This window comes from Equus caballus, chromosome 18 (genome assembly GCF_041296265.1).
Source record: "Equus caballus isolate H_3958 breed thoroughbred chromosome 18, TB-T2T, whole genome shotgun sequence".
Classification (NCBI taxonomy): Eukaryota; Metazoa; Chordata; class Mammalia; order Perissodactyla; family Equidae; genus Equus; species Equus caballus.
Window position 1 is genome coordinate 54240516 of NC_091701.1, and position 27558 is coordinate 54268073.

Sequence of the window (27558 nt, forward strand, 5' to 3'; positions counted from 1 at the left end):
GCATGCGTGTGTGTAAGTGAACAGCACTAGAGATGGCATGGCCAGTGCTAACAGTGCCTAAACACCACTATCACTAAAGAATAACAGCTTCTTCTTTGAATACATTAGAAGCTTGCAGAACAAAGAGCTCAATCTATATTATCTGAAAAAAAGACCCAACACCATTCTGTATAGTTAAAAAACGTCCAAATGACGATATAACCCAAACTCCAAATTCCTCTTTATATCTATATTAGATAATACATAAGATTTCTTTTTTTTAAGATTTTATTTTTCCTTTTTCTCCCCAAAGCCCCCGGTACATAGTTGTGTATTTTTAGTTGCAGGTCCTTCTAGCTGTGGCATGTGGGACGCAGCCTCAGTGTGGCTTGAAGAGCTGTGCCATGTCGCACCCAGGATCCGAACCGGCGAAACCCTGCGCCGCCGAAGCAAAGTGTGCGAACTTAACCACTTGGCCAGGGGGCCCGCCCCTACATAAGATTTCTGATTCAATCATAAGGTAAATCAATGGCAAAACGTCCACTTTAAAGACCTTATTTCCTCTGAGCATTTTAACGTGTTGCTTACCTTCTATAATTTAGGGTTACACTAGCTGTGTGATTTTGAGTGAGTGACTTAAAACTTTCTGTGCCTCAGTTATGTAAAGTGGGAATAACAATAGTATTTATCTATTATTATTAGATTTACTGTTAGGTTCTATTATTAGGTTCGTGCAAAGCGTTAATGTTAATATATATAAAATGCTTACATGTAGTAAACTATAAGTGTTTACCATGACTCTGTTTATTATGTAGAAGAATGAAATAACATTTGGAGAGGCCTTTCCGATGGAGTGCCCCAGGGTTCGTTATACGGCGTTGTCATAATCAGCTTACAGTCAGAAGCTAAGGTGAACTCCAGGCCAGTCCCTGTTTGTCAGGTGTGAATGCTACATGCTGAAAAGGACTTGCATGACTGGGGTTATAGAGCTTCTGCATCTACAGTGTTCTTAACACATCTCATGTACATAAAAGTATCAGCAAGTAAGTAATGCATCATTTTTCTCTGACTGCTTTCGCCAAATCTGGGGAGTTTTTAGTCACTAATTTTTCAAACATCTTTTTCAGCCTCTTTATCCTCTTATGAGATTCCAACAACACAAATGTTGTATCTTTTGTTATTGTCCCCCAGGTCTCTGAGGCTCAGCTCACTTTTTAAAATCTATTTTCTCTCTCTGATTTGAATTAGAAAATTTCGGATTGATCTTCAGGTTCACTGATTCCTTCCTCTATCATCTCTAGTCTATTACTGAACCCATCCAGTGAGTTTATTTCTTAATAAATTTTCCAGTTATAAAAATTTCTATTTAGTTTTCTTTTATTATCTTTCTTTCATTTGTTTCAAGAGTGTTTATAATCGCATGCTGGAGTATTTTTATGATAGCTGCTTTCCTTGTCTGAAAATTCCAACATCTGTGTCATCTCAATATTGATGTCTGCTGATGGTCTTTTTTCATTTGAGTTGAGATTTTCCTGGTTCAATGGTATGAAGTGTAATTGTGAACTGTATCTTGGATATTTTGAATGTTATAAGACTCTGGTTCCTATTAAAATCTTCAATTTTATTATTTATAGTTTCGTTATAAAAACTGAAGTATAAACAACATACAATATCCTATTAGTTTCAGGTGTACATCACAGTGATTCCATATTTATATACATCATGAAATGATCATCATGGTAAGTCTAGTTATCACGTCATTATACAAAGTTACTACAATATTATTGACTATATTCCCTCTGCAGTATATTATATCCCCATGATTTACGAATTTTATAACTGGAAGTTTGTTTCTCTTAATTCCCTTATTTCACCCGCCTCCCCAACCTGTCCCCACTCTGGTAACCATCAGTTTGTTTCCCGTATCTATGAGTCTGTTTCTGTTTTGTTTTGTTTTGTAGATTCCACACATAAGTGATATCATATAGTATTTGTCCTTCTTTGACTTATTTCCCTTGATTAGCATAATACTCTCTAGGTCCCTCCATGTTGTCACAAATGGCAAGCTTTCATTCTTTTTTATGGCTTAATAATATTCCATTGTATATACACACACCATTATCTTCTTTATCCATTCATCTATTGATGGACACGTCGGCTGCTTCCATATCTTGGCTACTGTAAATAATGCTGCAATGAACATAGGGGTGCATATATCTCTTCAAATTAGTATTTTCATTTTCTTTGCATAAATACCCAGAAGTGGAACTGCTGGATTGTATGGGAGTTCTATTTTAAATTTTTTGAGGAACCTCCATATTGTTTTCCATAGTGGCTGCACCAATTTACATTTCCACCAACAGTGTGCAAGGGTTCCTTTTTCTCCACATCCTTGTCAACGCTTGTTATTTTTTGTCTTTTTGATGACAGCCATTCTGACAGGTGTGATGTGGTATCTCACTGTGTTTTGATTTGTATTTCCCTGATGATTAGTGATGTTGAGCATCTTTTCACGAGCCTGCTTGCCATGTCTAAGTCCTTGGAAAAATGTCTATTCAAGTCCTCTGACCATTTTTTTAAATTGGGTTGTTTTTCTGATATTAACCCCTTATTGAGTGTATGATTTGCAAATATCTTCTCCCATTCAGTAGGTTGCCTTTTTGTTTTGTGGATGGTTTCCTTTGCTTTTTAGTTTGATGTAGTCTCATTTGTTTATTTTCGCTTTTGTTGCCCTTGCCTGAGGTGACTGGCCCAAAAAATTATTGCTAAGACCCATGTCAAAGAGCTGACTGCCTATGTTTTTATTCTAGGAGTTTTACAGTTTCAGGTCTTATGTTCAAGTCTTTAATCTATTTTGAATTTATATTTTGTACTTGGTATAAGGCAGTGGGTCCAGTTCCATGAAATCTTCAATTTCAGCAGGCAGTTGACCTGTTTAGATTTAGCATGCACATCCTGGCTCACTTTTGTAGGCTGTGGTTCAAATGTCAGTCTAGTTTACAAAGCCTTTGTGGTGCCATTGTAGTGCTATTTTGCCTACCCTACTTGCGTGTTACACGAAGGCAGGACTCTCCTCTACAGTCTGGGGAGGGAGAGGCCGCCTCTTAGTTACTGCAGGGTGGGGATGGAAGGCAGGGTTTGCCCACAAACCTGGCTGAGGAGGAGTGCTGTGCTGCATGGAACCACAGTGGGGGTACAGAAGAGAGAGTCCTGACCAGTCTCAGCTGCGTCATTCCTGCTGGTCAGGGATGAAGACGGCAATTGGGCAGAGTGGGGCTGCTTCTACGATAGCTTGGGGATGAGAGTCAGGGCCCCGCGCACAGGCAGAGCCAAGGAGGGGTGTCACTTTCTTATTGCAAGATGTTGATGGAGGAGAGGGCTCTACTCAGACTCACAGGAGAGAAGCGCACCCTGGTTAACGCAGGGTGGGTGGAAAACAGGGCTTTACCCACACACTGCTGCTGCAGCGTCCACTGGGGAGGGTAGTAACCTGGTCTTTTCATGGTGTTCACTGGAGAATGGTAGCTATGGCTAAAAGATTTCTGTCTGGCCAGGCTGCCGTTTGCCCGGTGCTTTGGCTAGGAAGAGCAGGCTTTTCTTGGGACTATTTTTTGTCTGTGCCTATTGGCATTTTTAGTTTATGGGCTTCTCTAGCGCCTCAGCTGAACACATAGTAGGTTAAAAAAACCCACAAAAACCAAAACACCATCAGGTAACTCGCTGATGTTCCTTGAGTCCTGAGGTCCCGAGTCAAGCCTTCCTTCTTTTCTCCAACTTTCAGAATCTTCTGATAGTTGACGTATATATTTTGTCCAGGATTTTTTGTTACAATTATTGGAGAGAATAAAACAAAACATATTTATTCATCTAGAACTGGAAGAACTCTTAAACTGTATTTTAAAAGTATAAAAGTCAGCAAAGCTTCATTATATAACAATAATGTTAATGTGCCTCATACTTTGTGTACACAGAGGTCACAGGTCCAGGGGGAAGGGATGTTGGTAATGACCCATCCCGATGTCTTCATTTCACAGGCGAAGACAAGGAGGCTCAGACAGCCTAACGACTTGTTGGAGTTACTCAGCCAGAAAGCAGCAGAACTGAGATTTAAACCTGAGCTTCCTGATTTCCAGCCTGCGCTCTCCCCATTGAGTACACCATGTACTCTGAGTTACTGTTTTCACTGGTGAAGATGAATTTGCTGTTTTCAACATCCTATTCAATAATGTGTATTCTACTATTACTTGCATATACTTGAGTTTAAAAGACCTTGCTATATTTTACCCAAATGAGTGTGCTATAGATAGCTATATATAAATGATCTGGCAGAACTTTCGACTAGCAGTGATAAAACCTACCCATTATATTTTTGTTCTGTTGTATTCTTTCCTTACGTATAAACTCTAAACAGAAATCCAGTAGAAAGCAAAATAGTAAAATTTTGATGCATCCACATAATATCAAAACATCTGAATGGCACTAATGTCTGATATTAACATTAACATTTTTCCTTTGAATGTCTGGAGTCATCTCTCCCCTCTTTTTTCTTTTTTCTTTTTTTTTTTGCTGAGGAAGATTTGCCCTGAGCTAACACCTGTTACCAATCTTCCTCTATTTTGTATGTGGGTCTCTGGCACAGCAATGGCCACCACCAAGTAGTGTAGTCTGCGCCCGGGAACTGAACCCGGGCTGCTGAAGCGGAGTGCACTGAACTTAACCACTGGGTCCCGGGGCTGGCCCTCAACTTCCACTGTTAACATCAGCAAGCTCCTAAGTTTATTTGTGACTCAGTGAAAACTGGATAAAGTAATGGCTGAGCTCAGATTTAGGTATTTAAGGAAGAGGGAAACGTTTTCTAAACTAATATTCTTTCTTCCATTTGAATAAGATGAAACTATGGGATAATATCCTCAATTTTAGGAATAAATTTCAAAGGCCAAATTTTTGGCAGGATGGGATATAATGTCCTTCAGAAGACCAGAGGATAGGGCAAAGTCATTAAAATAAAGCATCTTTATACCCTTAAGTTCACAGTGCAATATACCAGCCCTGAGCTTGCTCTCAAAATTGCTGCTTCAGGGACTAGCAGTATATCAATATTTCAGTTTGCCATTAAGACTTTATTTGGTTTTCATACTTATTTATTAAAGTCATATAACTCCTATATAGTTCCATTTCTCCCAGAGAAGCTCTACACTATAAATGAAGAAAAAAAAAAAAAGGCCATAAAAGATCATTTCATTTGTTGTGTCTCTTGGTTTGGTAGGTTATTTTTATGTTACTATTAAACCACATTTCCCCCTCCCAATTCCTCAAGTTAATAAGCATGGAATAAATATATGAAAGAAGGAATGAAAAATTCAAATCACATTTTACTTTGTCTTTTATTAATAAAATATTTCTATTGCTTAGACTACTAACTTTAGGCTAGGCTCAGATTTTCTGCAGCTTCATTTCTCTAAAAAACATATATGCTTTATATCTAGAAAGCACAGAAACGTATTTTTTGAAATAAATAGCTGATATTTATATTCTAGTGACAGGATTAAGGGATAATGTTCACGTGTATTTGGAAAGGAAAGATCATTATTATTCTTTTCTATGAGGGTTCATATTTTAAATAATAGCAAATAAAAGTTTTATTTTTAAACATATCTCTTAGTGGTCCCCCCTCCTAACCCCCGCCCAGGAAAAGTGAGAATAGCCCATTTCTAACATGCGTCAGAAGTCATTACTTTCATAAACTAAATTAAGAACAATACCTTTTCTTTGGGATATTTATGAAAATTCTGCTTTTGATTAAAAGACGCTACATGAGAGTGTTAAGCGAGTCTAACCAACTTCTTACTGGCTCACGATGACAAACGTAACTTTCTAGGTACAATCAAAGCAGTAATTAAAATAAAAGACATTATTTCTCCTTCTTTTCTTCAATCCAAAGTGTTAAGTATGCATATACTTGAAGCAATAAATACATTTTATTATCAGGAAAAGACTGCTGCCATTTCCTTTTGGCGGCCGGCAGCAATGATAATGATACACTGGAAAAATGAAGTCATTTGAATAAACAAGCAATACTAAGTTGATATGTCTGATTGACAACAATTATTATCTGGCGTAATTTCCTAGAATATTCTAGTAAGGCTAAAATGAAAACAATTCAGGAATGCTGGTGGAATAACGGTCTTTTTGATGGGAAGAATGTTTGGTAATCTCAATGATTATATAGTAAGATTACTTTAACCTATAAGCTGACATTTCACAAAGAAAGGAAAAATGGTTTGGAGAACTATTTTATCTGAACAACGATGATCCTTTGAACTTCCGTTTTAAAGGCTACCCACTTGGCTCATAAATATTTTAGTCAGAGGAGCACCAGTCCCAGGCTGCAGTTAGATGCTCCCTTGCAACATCTTCTACCCACTTTAAGGACGGCTAGAGTAAGGGAGACGTCGGCAGATGAGCCGACCATGGACCCTTGTGTTGTGGGTTCTGGGAAGATCACGCCTGTAACGACTGGTGTTCTCCTGACGGCCCCTGGGGCTCCCTCCGTTGTCCTCGCTGGCTGTGGAGTGCTCAGAAGCAAGCCTAGAGCTTTCGGTCCTGAAGGGACAGCTTGCCTGTTATTAGCTGGATTCAGTCTGATTCCTATAGCAACTGTGCCAGCCTGGCAATTGGAACACCACCCAACACTTTACATAATGTGGGGAAAAAAAAAAAAAGATGGGGGGGGGCGGTGGGATACAAAATTGCCGCTTTCGGCAAACACTCCTTTAAAAATTCTTGACAAGCTTTCTTCTGTTTTGGAGGATTTTGAAAAAAGAAACCAGAACAAAGCAAGCTGTCTTCGCAATCAAAAGCAGATAAACACATCTCTTTTCTGACAGGCAGTAAGCCTGCCATTTTTGTTTAATGTTTAGTGGCTAGTGCATTAGTTTTCTATTGCTGCTGTAACAAATTGCCACAAACTTACTGGCTTAAAACAAGAGTTTGGGCCAGCCTTGGTGGTCTAGTGGTTAAGTTTGGTGCACCCCACTGCAGTGGCCCAGGTTCGGGTCCCGGTCATGGACCTATGTCACTTGTCAGTGGCCATGCTGTGGTGGCAGCTCACATACAAAAAGAGAAGATTGCAACAGATGTTAGCTCAGGGCGAATCTGCCCCAGCAAAAAGAACCGTAAAAAAACCCAGTAAGAGTTTATCATCTTACAGCTCTTGAGGAAAATCAGTTTCACTGGGCTGAAACCAAGGTGTACGCAGGCCTGTGTTCCTTCTGGAGGTTCCAGGAGAGAATCTGTTCCCTTCCTTGCCTTTTCTAGCTTCTAGAGGCTGTCCGCACTCCTTGGCCCATGCCCTGCTTCCTCCATTTTCAAAGCCAGCAGCACAGTATCTTTTCTCTTCCCTGACCTCTGCTTCTGTCCTTACATCTCTTCTCTGATTGCCTCTCCTGCCTCCCTCTTATAAGGACCCTTGAGACTGTGATTTCGCTGGGCTCACTCTGACAATCAGGAGTAATCTCCCCATCTCAAAATCCTTGATCTTTTTCTTTTTTTAAGATTTTATTTTTCCTTTTTCTCCCCAAAGCCCCCTGGTACATAGTTGTGCACTTTTAGTTGTGGGTCCTTCTAGTTGTGGCATGTGGGATGCCACCTCAGTATGGCTTGATGAGCAGTGCCATGTCCGCGCCCAGGATTCGTACCAGCGAAACCCTGGGCCGCTGAAGCGGAACGTGTGAACTTAACCACTTGGCCACCAGGCTGGCCCCTCAAAATCCTTGATTTAATCACAGAGTCCCTTTTGCCATGAAAGGTAACAGATTCACAAGTTTCCAGGGATTAAAAAGTGGACATCTTTGGGGAGCCAATGTTCAGTCTACCACAGTTAGTTCTCTCTCTCTCTTTAAATTCCTAATTATTTGCATTCTGTTTTAGACAAAGGGGGTGGCTCAGTGGTCAGGATGTGCCACTTCAGATCTAAGAATCCCACTGTCCATCCAAATATAATTAATTATCATAGAAAACAGAACTAATGCAAATCCCAACCTTCCACATTTTAAAAAGTGGGCTGACTTATTCTTATATTACACATCAATATAGTTCAAATCACATAGAATATAATGCTTTTAAGGACAAGATATAAAACGAAAAATCTCCTCAAGGCTTTTCTTTCAATTCCTGTCCTTTACTCACAGCAAGAGGTGGAGGCTATTAATGCGGGTGGCTGTGGGATGGGGTGAATCATTTTCTTTCTCCTTTTCCTTCATATTATTATCATAAATATTCCAACACATTTCTTTCCAACATGATTTGGGATTGTAGCATATCGCCAAAGATTATTCATACATATTGTACCAGTTCTCTGCTAACAGCTGACTCAGAATTCTTATGTAGATGGCCTTCACTCTTTCAAAACAAGAATAATAGAAAAGCTTTTAAGTTAGTGACAGTCATAAAGTGTTTAAGAAACTGTTGCAGAGTCTCAGCTGGTCAAGGCTGTGTCATAAGGGCAAACCAGGCTTACTGAGACCACCAGGCCTTGAGCAGGAGATCTGTGTTTGGAAGGAGAACTCCATTTGCCTTTGAAAAACCACAACAACATAGATGGTCTTAACAACACCACTTTATGTTCCTCTGTGTTCCCCTCCAGTTCAGAGGCTGGACCACAGCCTTCCTAATGACAGTTCCTCATCCTGACTCTGGGTAGCCACCAGCCAGAACAATCACATGGTCCACATTTACTCTTTGGGCAGAGACTTGCAAATGGGGCTGTCATCCCTATAGGACGATGGAGGAGTCAGACTGGATCTGAGCTGAGGCTCTCCTTGAACCTCTGTATGCTTCAAAGTGGACACTTGGGGGACTTCTTATCCCTCCCTGTGGCAGAGAGGTCTTTGAATGGATTTGGCTGGTGACGTACGCCTGGAACTTAACATGCTGCAGTGATGCTAAGGGAATGATAACTGAAAGAAGGGTGACTTGGAGCGTTCACAGGCAGTGCATACTGCACCTTGCTATTCAAAGAGGAGGCAATTTAGAAACAAGAAAATTCAGACCCTAGAAGTTTCTACACATAATGGACAACAAAAATATGCCATTAAAAATCATGCCACAAAAGAAATGTGGATCTCTACAGTGATAAATTTGACAGAATGGTAATTACAGTTACCATTTTGAAATACTTTACTCTTAAACATGTAAGAGGGTATTTTTTAATTTTACAATTTAAATAGCAGAAAGAAATTTCTATGACCAAACACTATACATTTAAAATTTAAATGATTATTTTTAAGCCTATGCCAGAATTTTAGAGTTGTGTGAATAAATGGCCAGTACTCAGTATAGCTGTTCTATACAAATGAATTTCACGTGACGTGAATGACTACTTATTTCATAAAGCATTTCAATAAATCCCTGAGTTGATATTTCTCTATGTGTAAATCTGAAAAGTTTCTAAATTTAAATCTAAAAATTCTGTGGTCATATTTTATAAGAAGGATTTGGATATTCAAGATTTCAAAATGTCACAAACAAAATATTAGTGACTAAATGGTTTTTCAGAATTTGGTAACCATCTTTGAAGATAAATTCACAGATCTTTAAAGCTTCAATTTGATTTCACAAAAATTTAGTAAGGACAATCTAGCTTAACAAGTTATCCTTAAAATTCAGTTTCCAAGGCAACAATCATAGGTCCTTGTACACTGCTGTTTAAAAAAACATTTTTTATAAATTTAGTTCCTGTAACATCAAAGGCAAGAGTTAAATATAACTGCTTTTCCTTTTATCTCCTTTATCAGACTTTTTAAAGAAGCAACTTCTCTCTTTTTAATGGAATAGTACCAGAGCCTGAGTCTACTGCCCATTATGTACACGAAGGTTGAGGGCAGAAAAATATCGATTTCCAAAGTGGCTGCGTGAGAATCTAGCCTACGCATGTGTGTTAAGGGCAAACTGTGACCCAGCCCGTTGTATGTGTTTCACAGCAAATCTCCTTATAACTTACTCCTTATAACTGCATAACTTACCCAATAAAGCAAAGAGGGGAGAGCTCTTACCTGCACATTTCACTCCCTGAGCAATGAGACCCCACATGAAATTGGCACAGTATTCACACCAGTGTGGCCCTCTGAATGTATGGACCTGAAAGAGAGGAGCGACAAAGTGGCCAGAAGGAAAACACACAGATGAGGAAATTGCTTCCTGTGAAGGCACCAACGTATAAGCCATAGTTAGGACTGAGGAGGCATGGTATGGTTACATTAAAAAAAACCTTGGCTGAGTGGAACTGACAAGCAGTTGAAATTTCTTTCAGGGCTTGATTTCCTCTTTGTTTTAGAAATGGTGATAAATCAAACAATATTCTGTGATTTACTTTTGAAAACAATGTCTCCAGTGGAATTTTCCACCCAGTCCCCTCCAGCTGTAAGCAGCCTCAGCTATGTGCTGTACAAATCCACTGGCATTTTCTGAGTGCCACGGCCTGAGGAGGGACAAGGAGCAGTGTAGAGCATGTCTGCATCTAGTGAGGGTTTTGTCAGATGATCCACCTTCTGCCCTCTGTGACCTCAGTTAGGGCCACAGATGTTAAAGGTGATACTTAGTGACTGCTTACAACTGAATCATCAAAAAGGGCCAACTTCTGTTCAAAACCATTTGATACTTACAGTGTTAGCAAAGAGAATGAATACACTTAAAAAACTATAGTTAATAGTAATTATTCACCAATCATTCCAGCTCATAAAGGTCTTAGTGCATTTGATTCCTTTATCCCTAAGAAAGGAATCTCCAAAGAAGCGAGGATTTACACGCTAAGATACCTCTAGACTGTTATGTATAGGAAAGCAAAGACATTCTAGCTTAACTCAGATGAAAAAATATTGGTAGACTAGAGAAGCAATGAATCTAAACCCCAAACATTAAAGAATAAAAGAAAAAAATCATGAGTATTATCAGTAACACTTTAAGATTTCTGAGCAAATATTGGCTGAAAATGCATTCAAGAAATAAGTTAAAAGAAAAGGGAGATGGAACAAAGAACCCACTGATTTGTATCAAATTACATTTACGTGAGATAATTTCTTATATATATGATTTCCTCCTGCAGAAAACAGTAATACAAGAGAGTGGAAATCACAAAATGTGATGATTTGTTTCCAACATAAATATCTGCCAAAGCAGCTACTGCAAATAGTGAAATTCATAGCTAAGACTGCCATTTTTACTACTCTTCCATTTATGTATTGAATAGATCTTCAAAATCGAGTAAATGATTTTTAAGATATATATACATATAACTTATTATTTCAAACTTAAGATGCTACTGAATGTAAGATTTACATTGAATGTAAGACACATATATTCCATTTAGAAAAATTATGCCAATTAAACTGTGAGAAGCCATCGATAAGATAAATCCCAATTTCAGAGATGTTAAAATGAAAAAAAAGTACATATCAGAATCAATGAAATACGATATATCAGAATTCAAAATATTACTCCTGGCCAAACTTTCCATATAAGGCTGCAATGGATAACCTGGGCTTCATTCCAACTAGGTATGCGCTTGTAACTCTGGCCATTGCCAAATGAGCTTGGGTACAAAACACTGTTGATTTTGAAAAGAAGGGCATAATCCCTTCTCTGTCTTTTATGGAAAAGCATCTTTCATGGAAAAAACTATGCAGAGACAGTTGCCTCTGGATTGTTAATGATGATCAGGGCCTGTAAATTGAAAGCGTTTCCTGGAGTTCCTGAAGCAGAGCCCAAGATCAACATCCAGATAGTCTGTGATGTCTTTGCGTTTACCTGAGTTCCTGAGTGAATAAAATGGATGAAGTATGCACCCTTGCTTTACTCTGAGAGGAATGAGTGAAACGGATAGCATTGACTCATATTTAAAAAGTTGTATAACCACGAAATAGCTACAGAATTGTGAAGGTATTCTTTGGGAAAGTTTTTGCGATACAAACTGGCTTACAGTTGCCAGATCTCAGGATAGTCCAGGATTACTTAACTTGGTAAGGTTAACAAAAATGGACTACAAGTGTGGAGGAAGTCCCAGTTTTGTACCTGCAGTTATCTCATGATAAAGGGTCTTAAAATTACATTGGAGGAGCAAAAACAGAATAGATGGTGTGAAATAAACAAACGAGGGCTCTTGGCCAACAGCACTGAGCACTGAGATGTTATGATAGACCAATTCCCCTCGTCTCCTTCACAGAAGCAGTAGTGAACGTGGTTATTTTGAAAATCTTGGGACGTCTCTTCACATTACATGTGCTGAAGAAAGGGTTTAACGGTCTGAGCAGGCCCAATGTTCGCCAATTAAAGGATCACACGTGTATCTCAGAAAGCAATCTTTAGGATATTGTTATTTATACATTCTCTTCTTGGATAGCTTTTTATAAAGGCATCCTGAGCCATTTGCAACTAGTTTTATTGTTGTTGTTTTTAATTTTGTTTTTTTTTTAAACCATTTGTAAAGGTAGCTTATATAGCTCTCCAGGAAATTATTCTAGAGATAGGCCTTGAAGCACCAAAAGCTTACTAAATTTCTACTGGTATAAAAGGGTTTAAGTGGATTTCCTTTTGAATTTTTATACCTAAAATACATATTTTTAAAATTTTGTTTGTCTTGTGACCTGTAAGACTCCACAGACCTCATTAATCACTTTTATTCATTCATAAACATTTATTAAGTGATGATATATTCAAAGATAAAAAGGATATTAGCTCAAGGAATTCACTATAGGTTTCTCCCGTTAAATGCGGTGTGATAATGCTCTGCTGAAAGTGTCTGCAGTGTGAGGACAGCTGGGGGAGGGCCATTGCTCAGGCACAGCCAGGGCCAAATGGGGGTGTGCATAGGGGAGTGGGGTACATTAGGAAAGGCTGTTCCAGGGAAATCAAAGAAACACAGCAAGAGTGAAACAATGGGATGTTTAGAGCATTGCAAGAAAGTTCAGAACGGGTGGGGGCAGGAATGACTGGCACGGCAGGAGACAAAGGAGGCAGACAGGGCCTTTTCCACGCCTACAAATTTATACTTTGCCCAGTGAGCAATGCAGGGCCACTGAAGATTTTTAAGGAGAGCAACACAGTCAAGGGAGCAAGGCTGGAGGAAGACCGACTAGGTAGGATGCTATGGCTGTGGTCCAGGTAATAGAGATGTGGATCTGAACTCAGGCAGTGGTGATCGAGAGAAAGGGATACATTTAGGAGGCAGAATCAACAGGGCTGGGTAACTAATTGAATCAGATACAGAGGAGAGGGGAAGAACCTGGGTTACTGTTAAGAGTTTTGGGCCTGGTGACTTGGAGAGGAGAGGATTAACTGAGGGAACAAAAGCAGAGGACCAGGTCTGGAAGTGAGGTGGGAGGGAAGAGGGGAAGAGAAAGGCTGCTTGAAGATTCCTGGGGAAGAGAAGTAACTCATGTTCTAAGGCTCCTGAAGGCGTCAGATGGAGATGGGAGCCAGGGCAGAGAGATTAGCTTTGAATAAGAGGATAATTACTTTTCCCCTTTCCTGAGCTGGAAAAAGGCTTAGCGGGAGAGAATGGCTGTGCAGGAGTAGAGGGCAGGGGCTGGAGGCCAGAAAGCTAAAGGAGTTCATAGTCTGTAGTCTCTGTGCCTTAGGATGGAAGCTCAGCTACTAAGCAAATGAGGAGTTTGGGGAAAGTGGGGGATAGGAACTGGAACTGGCCAGAAATTCAGAGAAACGCTGTTGGACTTGAAGGCAAGTTTCTCACCTGGATAGCAATGAAGTCATACTAGAACAGTGTCAAATGCATGAAAGAAAAAGTGATACATTCTTTTTAAAATGGTGATTGTGCTATATTTGAGCTTTATCTAAAAGTTTTATTTTCTAAGCAGTTTTACATAATCAGTGATATTTATATCATGTATTTTACTAAGTCAGAAAAACATATCTTTAAAAAATCAATTGCACAGATGACACAACTTAGAATAGCTCTCCAGTTCACTGCTCCATCCAGCACAATGGAAACAGGGTGCTGTCCCTGCAGACGATTTTGTTTACTAGATTTGGTTGTATTTTGATTACCTGTCTTAAAATGATTAAATCAGAACGTAATGGGCATTGAAAGTATAATAATTGAAGGGCCAAAAGTTGCACTTTGGGGATTCTTTCTGCTTAGGACGATGCTAAGAAAGAACTAGGGTGGGATCTTGGAGAAAGGAGGCCTGGAGTGGTTCTCAAGGGGACCAGGGGCTTGGGCCGGAAGCCCTAGATTATAACCGAGAAGGACCTTGCCTGGAATGCCCGATGGTGTAGTGGATACCCCTCAGAGATCTGCAGCTGGTGAGCACCCAGGGAATCAGTTATCGCTGTCTTTACAACGGACACAACTAACAGACACTCATTAAGTGTCATTCTCTTTGTGTCGGCTTTTTTATAGGATTTTATTCTAAATGGCCCCAGATTTTTATGTTTTCGTAAGTTTGTGTTTTGTTTTCCTGTCTCTTCTTATTCTGCAAGGCTGTCAGCTTTTTCTCCTCCTTCCTCACCCGCTTCTCCCCTTTCCATTCAAAGATTCTTAGTTGTGGATGAGGAAATCGGATAAGGGAGCTTTGCTAGCACTGGACATCAATCAACAAAATGTATCATCTATCTTCCTCTTGAAAGCCTTTTTTTTTTTTTTTTAAACCCAACTTCTATCTTCTGGTCTGTGTTTCTCATAGTTAAGGCTGATGGACAGTGGTCTTGTGATGAATGAAGTGTTAGTAGTATCTTACTTCATTCTATGACATGCACTAGTCCTTACTTAACTATTTCTTACAAGCAGAAGCTGCCTCTGTTTCTGCTGTTTACTGTATGACCTTAATGACACAGACCAGCTTTACAAGGTGGGAAGCTGACTAATTCCTTTATAAACAGAACTATTTCTTCCTTAGAGTTATTTAAACAAATTGCTCGATCAATTTATAAGAAAATAATTCCTTTGAGAAGGGTGTTTTGGTAAGATAATCTACAAGAGCAATTAGTTTCAGAATAAAGTATTAGTGAGGTCAGGGATGAGCCTGAGAAAAGCAATCTTGTAAGCTGGCCACAGATATTTTTTCTAGGCCACCTCCAAAGCTTTTGGTACATCTTGACAAATGAAAGTGACAAAGTACATGGCAGGAATTATACCTTCATGAACAAAGGGCATGGCAAGTAGTTTGAAAGCCCTCTTTTCTTTTGCAACTGGAAAAAAGACAACTTTATTACCATGGCATTTGAGATTGCTTTTCACCTGTGAACAACTCGTTTCATGTTATTCTCCTTAAAAACAGAGATGAAAGGCTGGATTAATTAATAGACCCCAATAGAGTCTGTCACAGAGAAGGCACTGGTCAGAACGAGGCTGAAAAGGACGGACAGACAGGGAGATGGGTGGGCTACTCAGGGGCCCACACAGCACAGGCCAAGGGTCGTGTGTCTCCCGGGCACTGACCTAGGTAAAAACCGAACCCAGTCTCAAATGGGCCTCCTGTTATACTGACCAAATCCTGGCTTCTATAAGAAAACCACCATGTCTGCTTCCCATCATATTTCTGACATTCACCTCTCCAGATTGAATGTCGGTAATAGAAACAGTGGAAAAGAAATCCACGCTATGGGAAGAGAAAGAAAAATTCAGCATATATTTCTTAACCCTTCCAAGCCATAATACCACCTCTAGAAATAAGCCTGAGAGCAAAAGCCAAGGAGCATGACTGCACAGCCCGCCGCAAATGGAAACTACGGTGGAGGCAATAAGAACATTGGGGGAAATGAGATGGGGCTTGGGAAGGTGGGAATGACATTTCAGCTGCCGCTCTTCATCTGGAGGCTCTGATGAGTCAGTTCTCCAGCATGGTACTGGGTGATGAAGTGAGAGAACAGATGATCACAATCAAAAGGAAGGGAAGGTAGGTAGGCAGGCAGCTGGGCAGGAAAGCCTTTTTCTCTCTTTTAAAAAAAATTTTTATCTTTAGGGCAATTAGAGTGTACTCTTTTTAAGTAATCAATTTTAGTCTCATCAAGATGGCTTAATTTTCATCCAAAAGATTTGAAATTTAGAATTTTGGTCCTAATTTTGCCACTTCAGTTAAAGTACTGTGGTTTATACCATTAAGTCGTGAGAAGAGGTTGCATAACATTGGTTATGATCATTAGCAACAAACACATAAAATTGTGTAGGAGTTCCCTGCCAAAAAAGGAGGGGAAGGGGTACTCAAAATAGGAGTATCTTTAGTCTCAAAGCAACACCACCTTGTCTTATTTAATTAAATTTAGTCAAAACTAGGGGCCTTCCAATTCTTAGAGGAAAAATCTCTAACAGACCGTGAGGTTTGGGAACGCTTAAACCGCCAGCACTGACATCGATGGATGTGTAATGTGGTGCCCATGGCAGGAAAGCCAGAAGGAATGCAGCAAGCTCTTGCTGAAACACGTCTTTCAGCAACACTTGGAGCCGTGAGTGCCTGGAACAGAGAAGGGGCGCACCCACGGCCAACAGCAGACAGGACGGGGCAGGTCCTGGGCGCACGGAGGCGCTGGACAGCCGGTGAAGGCGCCTGGGTGCAAACAGCTTCTATGACTAGCTGCTGCCGGGCCCTGTGAGGCCCATGTGAAACAGACAAGTAAAGACAGAAGCATCATTTCAGGAAGACAAATGGCAGAAAATCAGTGACCTAATATTTCAAGAGTGAGAAAATTGTTCAAAATTGAAGGAGACACCATAAAAGCCTGCTAGACATACACTGGTCATACCACAAATAAATGCCATCCTCTTAAATATGAGAAATCACTCTAGGAAAAAGCTGACTTAACGTGGTCAGACTATAAAAAATACTAGTCTTACTAGCAGGGCAAGTACTAGGGCAATATAATAATTTAGTCCTGCTCCCACATGAAAAACATTATAAAAATGGTTTTTGTTGATTGATGTGTAAAATACTTTAAGTAAACGTACAGAAAAAGTAATGAATTATCAATTCCACTCATTTAATTCATTCAGCAGATTCTATATAAGGCCTTATTACCAGTTTAACTTTCTTTACGGCTTCCTTTATGATCTGCCTATTCCCACCCCACCCACCAACCCCAAATCAACCTTTTCCCAGTGAGGGAGAAACAGCTCTGAAACAACAGCTGAGTTAATGCGGCACAGACAAGCGAACTTGCTTAGAATCACACACAGCCAGATTAATGCTAGACCACGAGCCGTTTCTGAGGTCAATGTTCTGGTCTAAGCTGCAGAGGGGCCCCTTACGCAGAGCCATCAATCCAAAACCCAGGAATCAGGCAGTGGACACAGCAAAGTTCTCAAGACATTCCTTTTACTTACTTATTTTTTAATTTAATCATGTTACAAGGTACAGATTGTATAATAGATAATATAACAATAATTATAGCTAGTAATTAAAAAACACTTTCCATTTCAAAACATGGGTGTTTAAACTCCTAGACAACCTTTAATATTAACGTGTAGACATCTAAGTTTCAGAAGCAAATTTCCTTTCTTTGCATAGGAGCTCAAATGAGAACTTAACTACTACATTGAATCATGGCTAAAGTTGAAAAATGTCAAACGCCATAACCTAAAAACATTTCTCCTTTGAAAGTTTAGTTTCATTACGTGGATGAATAAGTTTGCATTCAAATATCAGTAGTAAAAAATCAACACACTGAATCAATACTTCAAAATGCCAATCTCTTAAAGTTCTATCTTGAAGGTCTAACAGGAAAATAAATGAATCAACTTGGTTGTGCAATAAAAACCTCTGTACAATCCACAGCTGGCTGACAGATAATCTCTTTCCCCACATTACACATAGGTAAACTGAACCCTGAGAGACAAAAAAGCCTCAGACTGATCTACATTATCTTAACATCCACAATTCCTCGAAGCCAAGTCTGTGCTAATATTAACATTTCCACACAACCAGATTTTAATTTCTCTTTGGCTAGGTTGTAAAAATGTCATTCAAAGAAGTTTACTGTTAATACATACTATGTTATGAATGGAAGTATTCCTATGATATACTAGGAAAACGGTTTGACTAAAATGCACAAGAAATTATAAAACCATGTAAACCTTTTAAAGCTCTAGTAAAAGAGATCCAGATTTTCTCTATAGTTTTTCTTCTACTTTATTGATTGCTGCTCTTATCTTTAATATTTCTTTCCTTCTGTTACTTAGTTTGAATGGGTCTTCTTTTCCTAGTTTCTTAAGGTGGAAGCTTAGCTCATTGATTTAAAATCTTTTTCCTTTCCTAAAATAAGCATTTAATGGTATGGATTTCACTATCAGCACTACTTTAGCTGCATTCCACAAATTTTGATATTCTGTATTTTTCTTTTTATTCAGTGCAAAATATTTTCTAACATCCCCTGTGATTTCTTTCTTTTTTTTTTTGAGGAAGATTAGCCCTGAGCTAACATCTGCTGCCAATCCTCCTCTTTTTGCTGAGGTCGACTGGCCCTGAGCTAACATTTGTACCCATCTTCCTCCACTTTTTTTATATGTGGGACACTTACCACAGCATGGCTTGCCAAGCAGTGCCATGTCCATGCCTGGGATCCAAACCGGTGAACCCCGGGCTGCGGAAGCAGAATGTATGCACTTAACCGCTGCGCCACTGGGCCGGCCCCAGATTTCTTCTTTAATTCGTGAGTTACTTAGCAGTAAGTTGTTTAATTTCTAAATATGTGAGAAATTTTTTCAGATATGTTATTGATTTTGAATTTAATTCTCTTGTGGTAAGCAGGTATGCTTTGTACAATTTTCATCCTTTCACATTTATTGACACTTGTTTTATTGCTCAGAATCATCTATCTTGGTGAATCTTCCATGTTCACTTGAATAGTATGTGTATTTTGCTGTTGCTGAGTAGAATACTCTATAAATATCAATTAGGTCAAAGTGATACTGTTGTCCAAGTCTTCTATAGCCTTACCAAAATTTATTATTTGTCTATTTGTTTTATCATTGAGAAAGAAGTGTGGAAATATCCATCTATAGTTATAGATTTGTCTAATTCACTTTTCAGTTCAGTTCTTGCTTTATGTATTCTGAACTGTTATTAGGAGCATATAAATTTTAAATTGCTATGTCCTCTTGATGAGTTTTATCCTTTTCACTCTCAATAATATTCCCTGTTTTGAAAACTACGTTTAATATAAATACAGCTGCTCCATTTTTCTTTGAATTACTGTCTGCATGATTTACCTTTTTCTTTTTACTTCTGTCTTTTTTTTAAAGTGGGTTTCTCGTGGATAGCATATAGTCAGATCTTTCTTTTTTATCCAATTTGACAACCTCTGCTTTTTACTGGAGTCTTTGGGCCAACTCCATTTAATGTACCTATCAATATGATTGGGTTTAAATCTGCCATCTTGTTTCTGTTTTCCATATATTTCATTTGTTCTTTGTTCCTATTTCTCTCTTTTCTTGCATACTTTTGGATAAACTACTTATTTTTTATGAATCCATTTTGTCTCCACTATTAGTTTATAGCTATTTTATTTTTTACAGTTTTCTCTAAGGTCTACAATACACATCTTTAACTTATCAGTCTACCTTCAAACGATATTATAGCACTTCATGTATAGTGTAAGAATCTTACAACAGTATACTTCCACTTCCCTACTCTGTTCTTTATGCTATTGTTGTCATATATTTTACTGGTATAAACTCATAATATATTACTATTTTTGCTTTAAACAATTATCTTTTAAAGATACTAAAATGAAGAAAAAACATCTTTTACACTTACCCACGTTTACCATTTCTAGCATTCTCTATTCTTTTGTAGAGATCTAAATTTCCCACCTGGTATTATTTTCCATCTGTCTGAAGAACTTCCTTTAATATTCTTATAGTATAGATGTCCTGGTGATGAATTTACTCAGTTTTTCTTTGTTTGAAAAACAAATATTTTTATTTTGTCTTCATTTTTGAAAGAGATTTTTGCTGGATATAGAATTCTAGGTCAATAGTTTGTTGTTGTTGTTGCTGAGTACTTTGAAGATGCCGCTCCATTGTCTTGCACAGTTTCTGACAGAATTTTGCTGTCATTCTTATTCATCTGTATATAATATGTATTCTCCTCCCCCTCCCCTGCTGCTTTTCAAAAACCTTTGTAAGATATGTAAAGGATTATTTCAAATTTTTAATTAAAGATGTTAATAAAGAAAACAGTAGTGTAAAATTTATCTTCTGTAAAAATAATTTTACATTGTATTACTGTGTATGTGCAAATTTTAGGTCCTATAAAACCATAAAACTATGAACACATTATGAAGCTGGACTGTAAAAATAAAATTCAAGAGAAATCGAACATGTTTAACTTCTAGATCCTAGAGGCATCCTCTATACATTTTGTTGTCACACGTGAGGGGTGAACAACTTCACCTCTCAGGCTGAGGCAAAGGACCACTTTAGGAAGAAGATTGTTCTTTCCCATAACCTGGTTTTCTTTCTGTCTCTCTCTGGCAGCTCTCACAATTTTCTCTTTAGCACTAGTTTTTAGCAATTTGATGATGATGTGCTGTGGTGGTGTTTTCCTCATATTTTTTTTTCTATGTGGAGTTCACTGCACTTCTTGGTCTGTGGGTTTTCATCAAATTTACATTTTTGGTCATTATATCTTCAAATAATCATTCTGTTCCCTAGCCTCCCACCACTGCTCCTTCTGACTCCAATTACACTTTAGATTGCTTGATATTGTCCCACCTGTTGCTGATGCTGCGCTCATTCTTTTTTAAAATTCTTTCTGTCCTTCATTTTGGATATTTTCTATTGCTATGTTCTGGTTTTCTAGTCTTTTCTTCTGTGGTGACTAATATGCTTTTAATACTATTACAACCAGTGTATTTTTCATTTCAGACATATTTTTCATCTCGAGGGAGTCCATTTAGGTTGTTTTAAACAGCTTCCTTTTCTTTCCTCACTGTAGCCTTTAGTCTACTGCTAATTTAGTCATGCTACTAAGATGATACCCTTGTGAAGACGTTTAAACAATGCCTCATGTATTATGATGTCTTTCCACTCCTACTGGTGGATAAAACTATTCTCAGCTCTGGGTGAATTTCAGTAATTGTTCAGCCTATTGCTTTCTGGTGGTTTCCAAACAGTTTCCTCTCATGCATGTGTAGATAAGCGCTAAGTCAAAAACTCACGAAGACTGCTGTGTGGACCTCCAGAGCTCTTCCTGTGCACAGCTCTGTCTCCTCAGGTACTCTGCCCCACAAATTTTAGCGGCTGTGCTTCACCAAACTCCAATCTCTGTGTCCTCAACTTGGCTAGACCACTGGGCTCTCTTTGGATCCCCCCATCCCCAATGTGCCGTGGACTGGAAACTGCCTCCAGGTACTAGGCGAGAACAATCTTGAGACTCATTTTGTTTGTGTTCCTTCTTTCAGGTACCACAGTGCTATACTACCTGTTACTCAATCTCTGACTGTTGTTTTATATGCTTCTTCTAGTTTGCTAGTTGTTTAAGATGAGAAGGTATATCTATTTTCTCCATCACGGCTGAAAATGGAAGTTCAGATTATATTCTTGTTTCTAAAACTGATCTTTCACGTGATGAGCTTGAACCTGTGACTTCTCTGGGCTTCAGTTGCTACACGTGTAAACGACATTAACTTAATCAGTAATTCTCAATGTCCCTTATATACGCTGAAATGCTTCAGGATTCCTTTGTTATCAAACTCTACAAGCACGTCTCTCCCACCAACATGTTACGGTAACAGTGTTGTATTCAGTAGGGTGTACACTAGGATCTTGTAATTGGTGATTTCATTTGTCATTTAATGTGGTAGTGGGCATTTCTTATTTTTAAGCCACACAGAATAAATGTCTTATGTTTGGATAACAGTCCTCAATCCCTGTGAACTGTATGGAGCTAACCCTATCCCCAGCTCCAGGGGAGAGTATGTGACCTAGATCTAAGCCAATGAGCGCATCCCATCCTCCTGAACCAGAGCTACTGGTTCAGAGATGGGCATCTAAGATAACTGGGCAAATGCCTGCCAGGCCTAGACCCTTTGTTCAAAAAGCCTCTCTTTATAGCTGATTAGAATCTGGAACTATACAGAGCTGGAGCCTCTGTCAGCCATCTTGTCACTAGAGGGAGCCTAAAAATGAAGACAGAGCTGGGAGATAGGGTTCTGGTGGCATTTTAAGCCCTGGGTCAAAGGATACCTTCAACTAACACTGGACTTTCCTACTATGTGAGCCAATAATTTCCCTTTTTGCCTTGGTGACCATGGGTTGGACTCTCTGACCATTGCAATGGAAAGTCTCCCAACTGTTCCATCAAATGGTAAATATCTGCCATGGGTTCCAAGTAGATTTTTAAATAGATACACTGAAGCAATGTCACATAACTGTGGAGTAATGGGCTGTAACAGGAACCATCAAAGCAAAAACCGCATGCTTCCTAGAGATGGACCTTCTCTTTACAGCTGAGGGCACTGTGCAAACTTGTGAGGCAGGGTCACAAGCAGCGATCAGGGTGTGGCACATGTAAGGGCTGGGACCCCACACAAAAGGAGTTCTACAACAGAGAAAGAGTCAGCCTGACACTGTAGGCCTGATCTGGGCAAATGCATTCACAGAGCCAAAACATCATCTCTCATATAACAGACTGGAGGACATCATCTACTATCACAAGAATCCTCTGGCTCTCATGACCTAAAAATTGATATATTCTCTTCTTTTTAATTTTTATGTCTAGTTAATACTTTAAAAAATACACCTAGTTCTATCTTTGCTCCCCAAAGAATATAAAAATAAAGAAAATAAGCACTTGATGATGTTCTCTAGAAGTGAAACATCGCTGGGCTATTTCTCCTTTCCTTCCTAGCTTTTGTACTGTGAAACCAGAAGAATCTTAAGATAATTTAAGAAGAGGCATTAGTAAACCTAAAAAAAAACTATTGATATCGTGTTTATCAGGAAAATAATTTGTAGAGTTTTCTCAGATGCCAGTGGTACTGTGGTAAAATATTCAAGAAAGAAGAAAAATCACTATTTGCATGTATTCTCTCCACTTAAAAAAACAATCTTTCCTAGACATATTTCCACTTCCTTAGGTACATATGCATGTCTTTTTTCTCTGTGCCCTTTGGGCTCTTTGATGAAGGCAATGATATTTTTGTGTCATGTACTATTACATACAAATAATGAATGCCGACTAATGATGATAGAAGTATACTGAGATATAGGAAACTTGACAACAGCTGGGGTAAGATGTTGCGACATGTACATATTCTCCATGCTTTGACTCTTATTAAAGCCACAGTAGACTTCACTCCTAAGTAAGACTCTTTGTTCTCTGAGGAATGCTGACATAGCGGGTCACAAAGAAGATGAAGTATGACGGTATAATTTGTCAATTAAGGTTTTGAAAAAGAGATATGAAATACTACATATATATCTCTCCTATTAACTTAGAAAATGAGCAGAATATAATTAAGATTTAATCCTCAGTTAAATCTGGAAGGGGAGAATGGAGATGATACAAGTGACCACAAAAAGCTGCCTTTAAAATACCAACATGTTCCAAATGTGGGAAAAACCAATCCTTGAAGGTTAGATTATTGTGTGGACTCATAAACTAAAGTATTAAGAGAACAGAATTTGGAAGAGGTGACTTTTTAAAATTGTGTTCTTCCTATGGGTTTACTAGGATCCTAAACTCGTTATTGTGCCGGGAGTCACAAGCCAAGCTGGTTCTCTACTTTAGGATAGATTTTGGAGATACCAAATTTTCTAAAACATTAAGTCACTAGGATGGACATATATGCTGGAAATAACCAATGCCACATTAGGTGTAGTTGTCTGCCAGAGAGTCTCATCTTAGGATAATGGTTGGGAATAAGAATCAGGACAGGTTCTGCTGAGAGAGAGCCAGGTTCCTTTGGAAGCTGTTTAAAAGTGGCAATCCTACATCTTAATTTCATAGGCTGGCCTGAGGTTTTGTTTTTAATTGTTTGGTTTTGCGTTACATAAAAGAAATAGTACACTTAATATAAGTTCCGCTAACAGTCTCCAAGTAGAAAAGACAAACTTCCAAATCTCTCTCCAAATTTTAAAGCAGCAAAAGCAAAAATAAACAAGTGGGACTACATCTAATGATAAATCTGCACAGCAAAGTGAACAATTAACAGAGTGAAAAGACAACCTGCTGCTGGATCATAAGGTAGTTTTATTTTTAATTTTTTGAGAAATAGCCATACTGTTTTCCATAGTGGCTGTGGCAATTTACCTCCCTACCAACAGTGCATAAGGGTTCTCTTTTCTCCACATCTTCACCAACACTGGTTATCTTTTGTCTTTTTGATAATAGCTATTCTAATAGGTGTGAAGCGATATTTCATTGTGGTTTTGATTTGCATTTCCCTAATGATTAGTGATGTTCAGCATCTTTTCATATACCTGTTGGCCATGTGGATGTTGTCTTTTTTTTTTTTTAAAGGCTCTGAGAGGTTGTATGTTCCCAGCTTTTATTTTTTCTCTCCCTAAAGCCCCAGTACATAGTTGTCTATCCTAGTTGTAAGTCCTTCTAGTTCCTTTATGTGGGATGCCACCACAGCACGGCTTGATGAGTGGTGTGTAGGTTCACGCCCAAGATCCAAACAAATCCCGGGCTGCTGAAGTGGAGCACATGAACTACTTGGCCACGGGGCCGGCCCCTGGATGTCTTCTTTTGAGAAATGTCTACTTAGGTCCTTCGCCCATTTTTAAATTGGGGTTTTTTTTGCTATTAAGTTGTATGAGTTCCTTATATATTTTGGATATTAACCCCTTATTAGATACATGCTTTCCAAATATTTTCTCCCATTCCATAGGCTGCCTTTTCATTCTGTTGATAGTTTCTTTTGCTGTGCAGAAGCTTTTTAGTTTGATGTAGACCCACTTGTCTACTTTTGCTTTTGTTGCCTGTGCTTTTGGTGTCATATCCAAAAAATCATTGCCCAGACTAACATCTAAAAGCTTTTTCCCTATGTTTTCCTCTAGTAGTTTTTTTAGTTTCAGGGCTTATAGTTAAGTCTTTAATCTGTTCTGAGTTTATTTTTATATATGTTGTGAGATAAGGGATCGATTTCATTCTTTTGCATGTGGCTATCCAGTTTTTCCAATATTATTTACCGAAGAAACTATTCTCTCTCTCCTTAGTGTTCTTGGTACCCTTATTGAAGATCTTTTGGCTGTAGAAGTGCGGGTTTATTTCTGGGCTTTCTATTCTGTTCCATTGGTCTATATCTCTGTTTTTAATGCCAGTATCGCACTGTTTTAATTATTGTAGCTTTGTAATGTATTTTGAAATCAGGAAATATGATGTCTCCAGTTTTGTTCTTCTTGCTCAAGATTTCTTTGGCTATTTAGGGGTCTTTTGTAGTTCCATATGAATTTTAGAATTGTTCTTTATATTTCTGTAAAGAATGTCCTTGGGATTTTGATAGCAATTGCATTGAATCTGTAGATCTTTTTAGGTAGTATGGACATTTTAGCAATATTAATTCCTGCAATTCACGAAATCAGGGTTTCTCTTGAATTAAGTATAGCATTTTAAATTCTCTAGCCCCACAAAACGGCGATGAAGTAGTATAAGCAACTATGTGCAAACCAACAAGACCTTTGTGAAACATTTCTTTTTGGATTATTAACAGCAGGCGGTAACCTTTCCAATGACCTTAATGATCTAAATTTGCACTTGAGGTGTCATAACCAGCTCCCCAGCCAGTGTTACAAACCATAAGAAGGATGCAGTAGGGCTGAGGTCAAGAGGGCCACAAAGCTGAGGGGCAGAGCAGAGGCCTGGATGAAGTACATGATGAGTCTTTGTGGTCCTCCTCCCCACCAGCGGGGGCAAAAGTAAAAAGCAGAGTAGAGTATGTTCACTATTTTTGGCTTCCACAGCATCTGATACGTACTTACCAGATAGCAGCAGAAACACAACGCCTACAGGGACCTTACAGATGATCTTGTCCAATCTCCTACTTCCTCTCTATCAGCCCTCTGCAAGTCTGACTGCCCCAAGCAGAGAAAAATCCCTGCTATGCACTGATCTTTATTTTATTTTTTCTTGCAAGTGGCCTACATTAAGAATCAGGAATTGTGTGTGTGTGCATACACACATATATACATATATATGCATAATATTGAAATATATAATTCAATTTAATCTCCTACTTGGAGAAAAACATTACTTATCCCTTTAAAATGTTTATTTTGGACACTCCACGTTCAGATCCACAGGAGAAGCAATGATGAGTGACATTACTGCTGAAGCTTAATAATGAGACATGCCAGGCTGCCTTTTCCATTTTGTCATATTGCATTTAACTTTTTTTATCTTACTATTAATTCAAAACAATATTCAAATTTCTGAGCATTTAAAATGTGAACACAGGTTCTCCAGTAGATAAGGTAACATGATGACATTTTAGGGTTTGTTTCATTTTAAAAACTCCCATGAATTTGATTTTTTAAAAAACCATTTGTAACAATACAAGTCTTAAGAGCATTAGAAGGATCTATTTTTGTGTTGAAATTTCCTGCTGCCATGAGAAGTGGTTTCAAAATAACAAGAACCACCACCACCGTCACAGCAAAGGTCCACCATGTCATACTGTGTGCTCGTTTACTTAGTCATCCAACAGATGCTTCTGGAGCATTTTACTAGAAATGGAGACGGAGGAAGGAAGAATGGAGGGAGCAAAGAAGGCAGAGGTGGTGGTGTGATCCTTGGTGGGGATAATGCAAAGGCGGTGGTAGGAAGAGTCCTTGAATATGTCATTTCACTGATGATATAACTAGTTTTTAAAAAATATGCTTTCATATAATTTTAATTCTTTTCAAAAATCAACATATTAAAAATTTGTCCCTATGTGGGCTTTAATAAAATTTTAACGATGGAAAGCAGAATAATTATACTAACAAATGTAATGCTTCTTAATATAATCAGAGAATTTTAGAGCTGTAAGAAAACTCATAGATCATGTAGTTTAACTCCACATTTCATACTAAATCAGTTTTTACTTGTTGGTTCATTTTGTATTTATTTTCAAATGTAAATCAAATGAAGAGCACAGGGCTTGGATTTATCTGAGTCCATCCTAAAAGGAAAGACCACTTTCAGCAGGAGTGCTGGCTGCTTCAACCCTTCAGTTTATCAAACAGCAGAATGTCTGGTCTGTTGGCCAGGATGGACAGCTTCACTATTATCACTTTATCCCAGTAGGTCTTGGATCAGTAATTTTATTAAATAGTCTGATGTTTATGTTATAGTGTTATTTTAATTACAGTATCAATTCACATTTCAGGATTCATTGCTTGCATATTATCTTGGCAACATTAAATCTATTTACATAATACATCACATCTTTCATTTGTATGCAGAATGCAAGTATCTGAAACTCTAAAATCAACCAGTCACCACTTCAAGACTACCTTAAAAAAGAACTACACATATTTTAAAGTGTCTATTCACTATATTTCTTAACGTTGTTTTCTTTTAATTATTTATATGCCTAAGTAGCCAGGTTTCTGTTATTATTATTATATGTCATCTTGACTTTATT

The 27558-nt window shown here is 38.4% G+C and overlaps 1 protein-coding gene across 6 annotated transcripts in view; it reads right to left on the bottom strand.

Annotated features, from left to right (window-relative positions):
* CHN1 (chimerin 1) overlaps window positions 1–27558 on the bottom strand; it is a 184901-nt gene that overhangs the window by 17719 nt on the left and 139624 nt on the right. For all 6 annotated transcript variants that reach the window (XM_070241265.1, XM_023622028.2, XM_070241266.1 and 3 more), the window contains one exon: window positions 10032–10116. In XM_070241265.1, the coding sequence (XP_070097366.1) occupies window positions 10032–10116 (85 nt within the window). The remainder of the gene's footprint in view (window positions 1–10031; window positions 10117–27558) is intronic.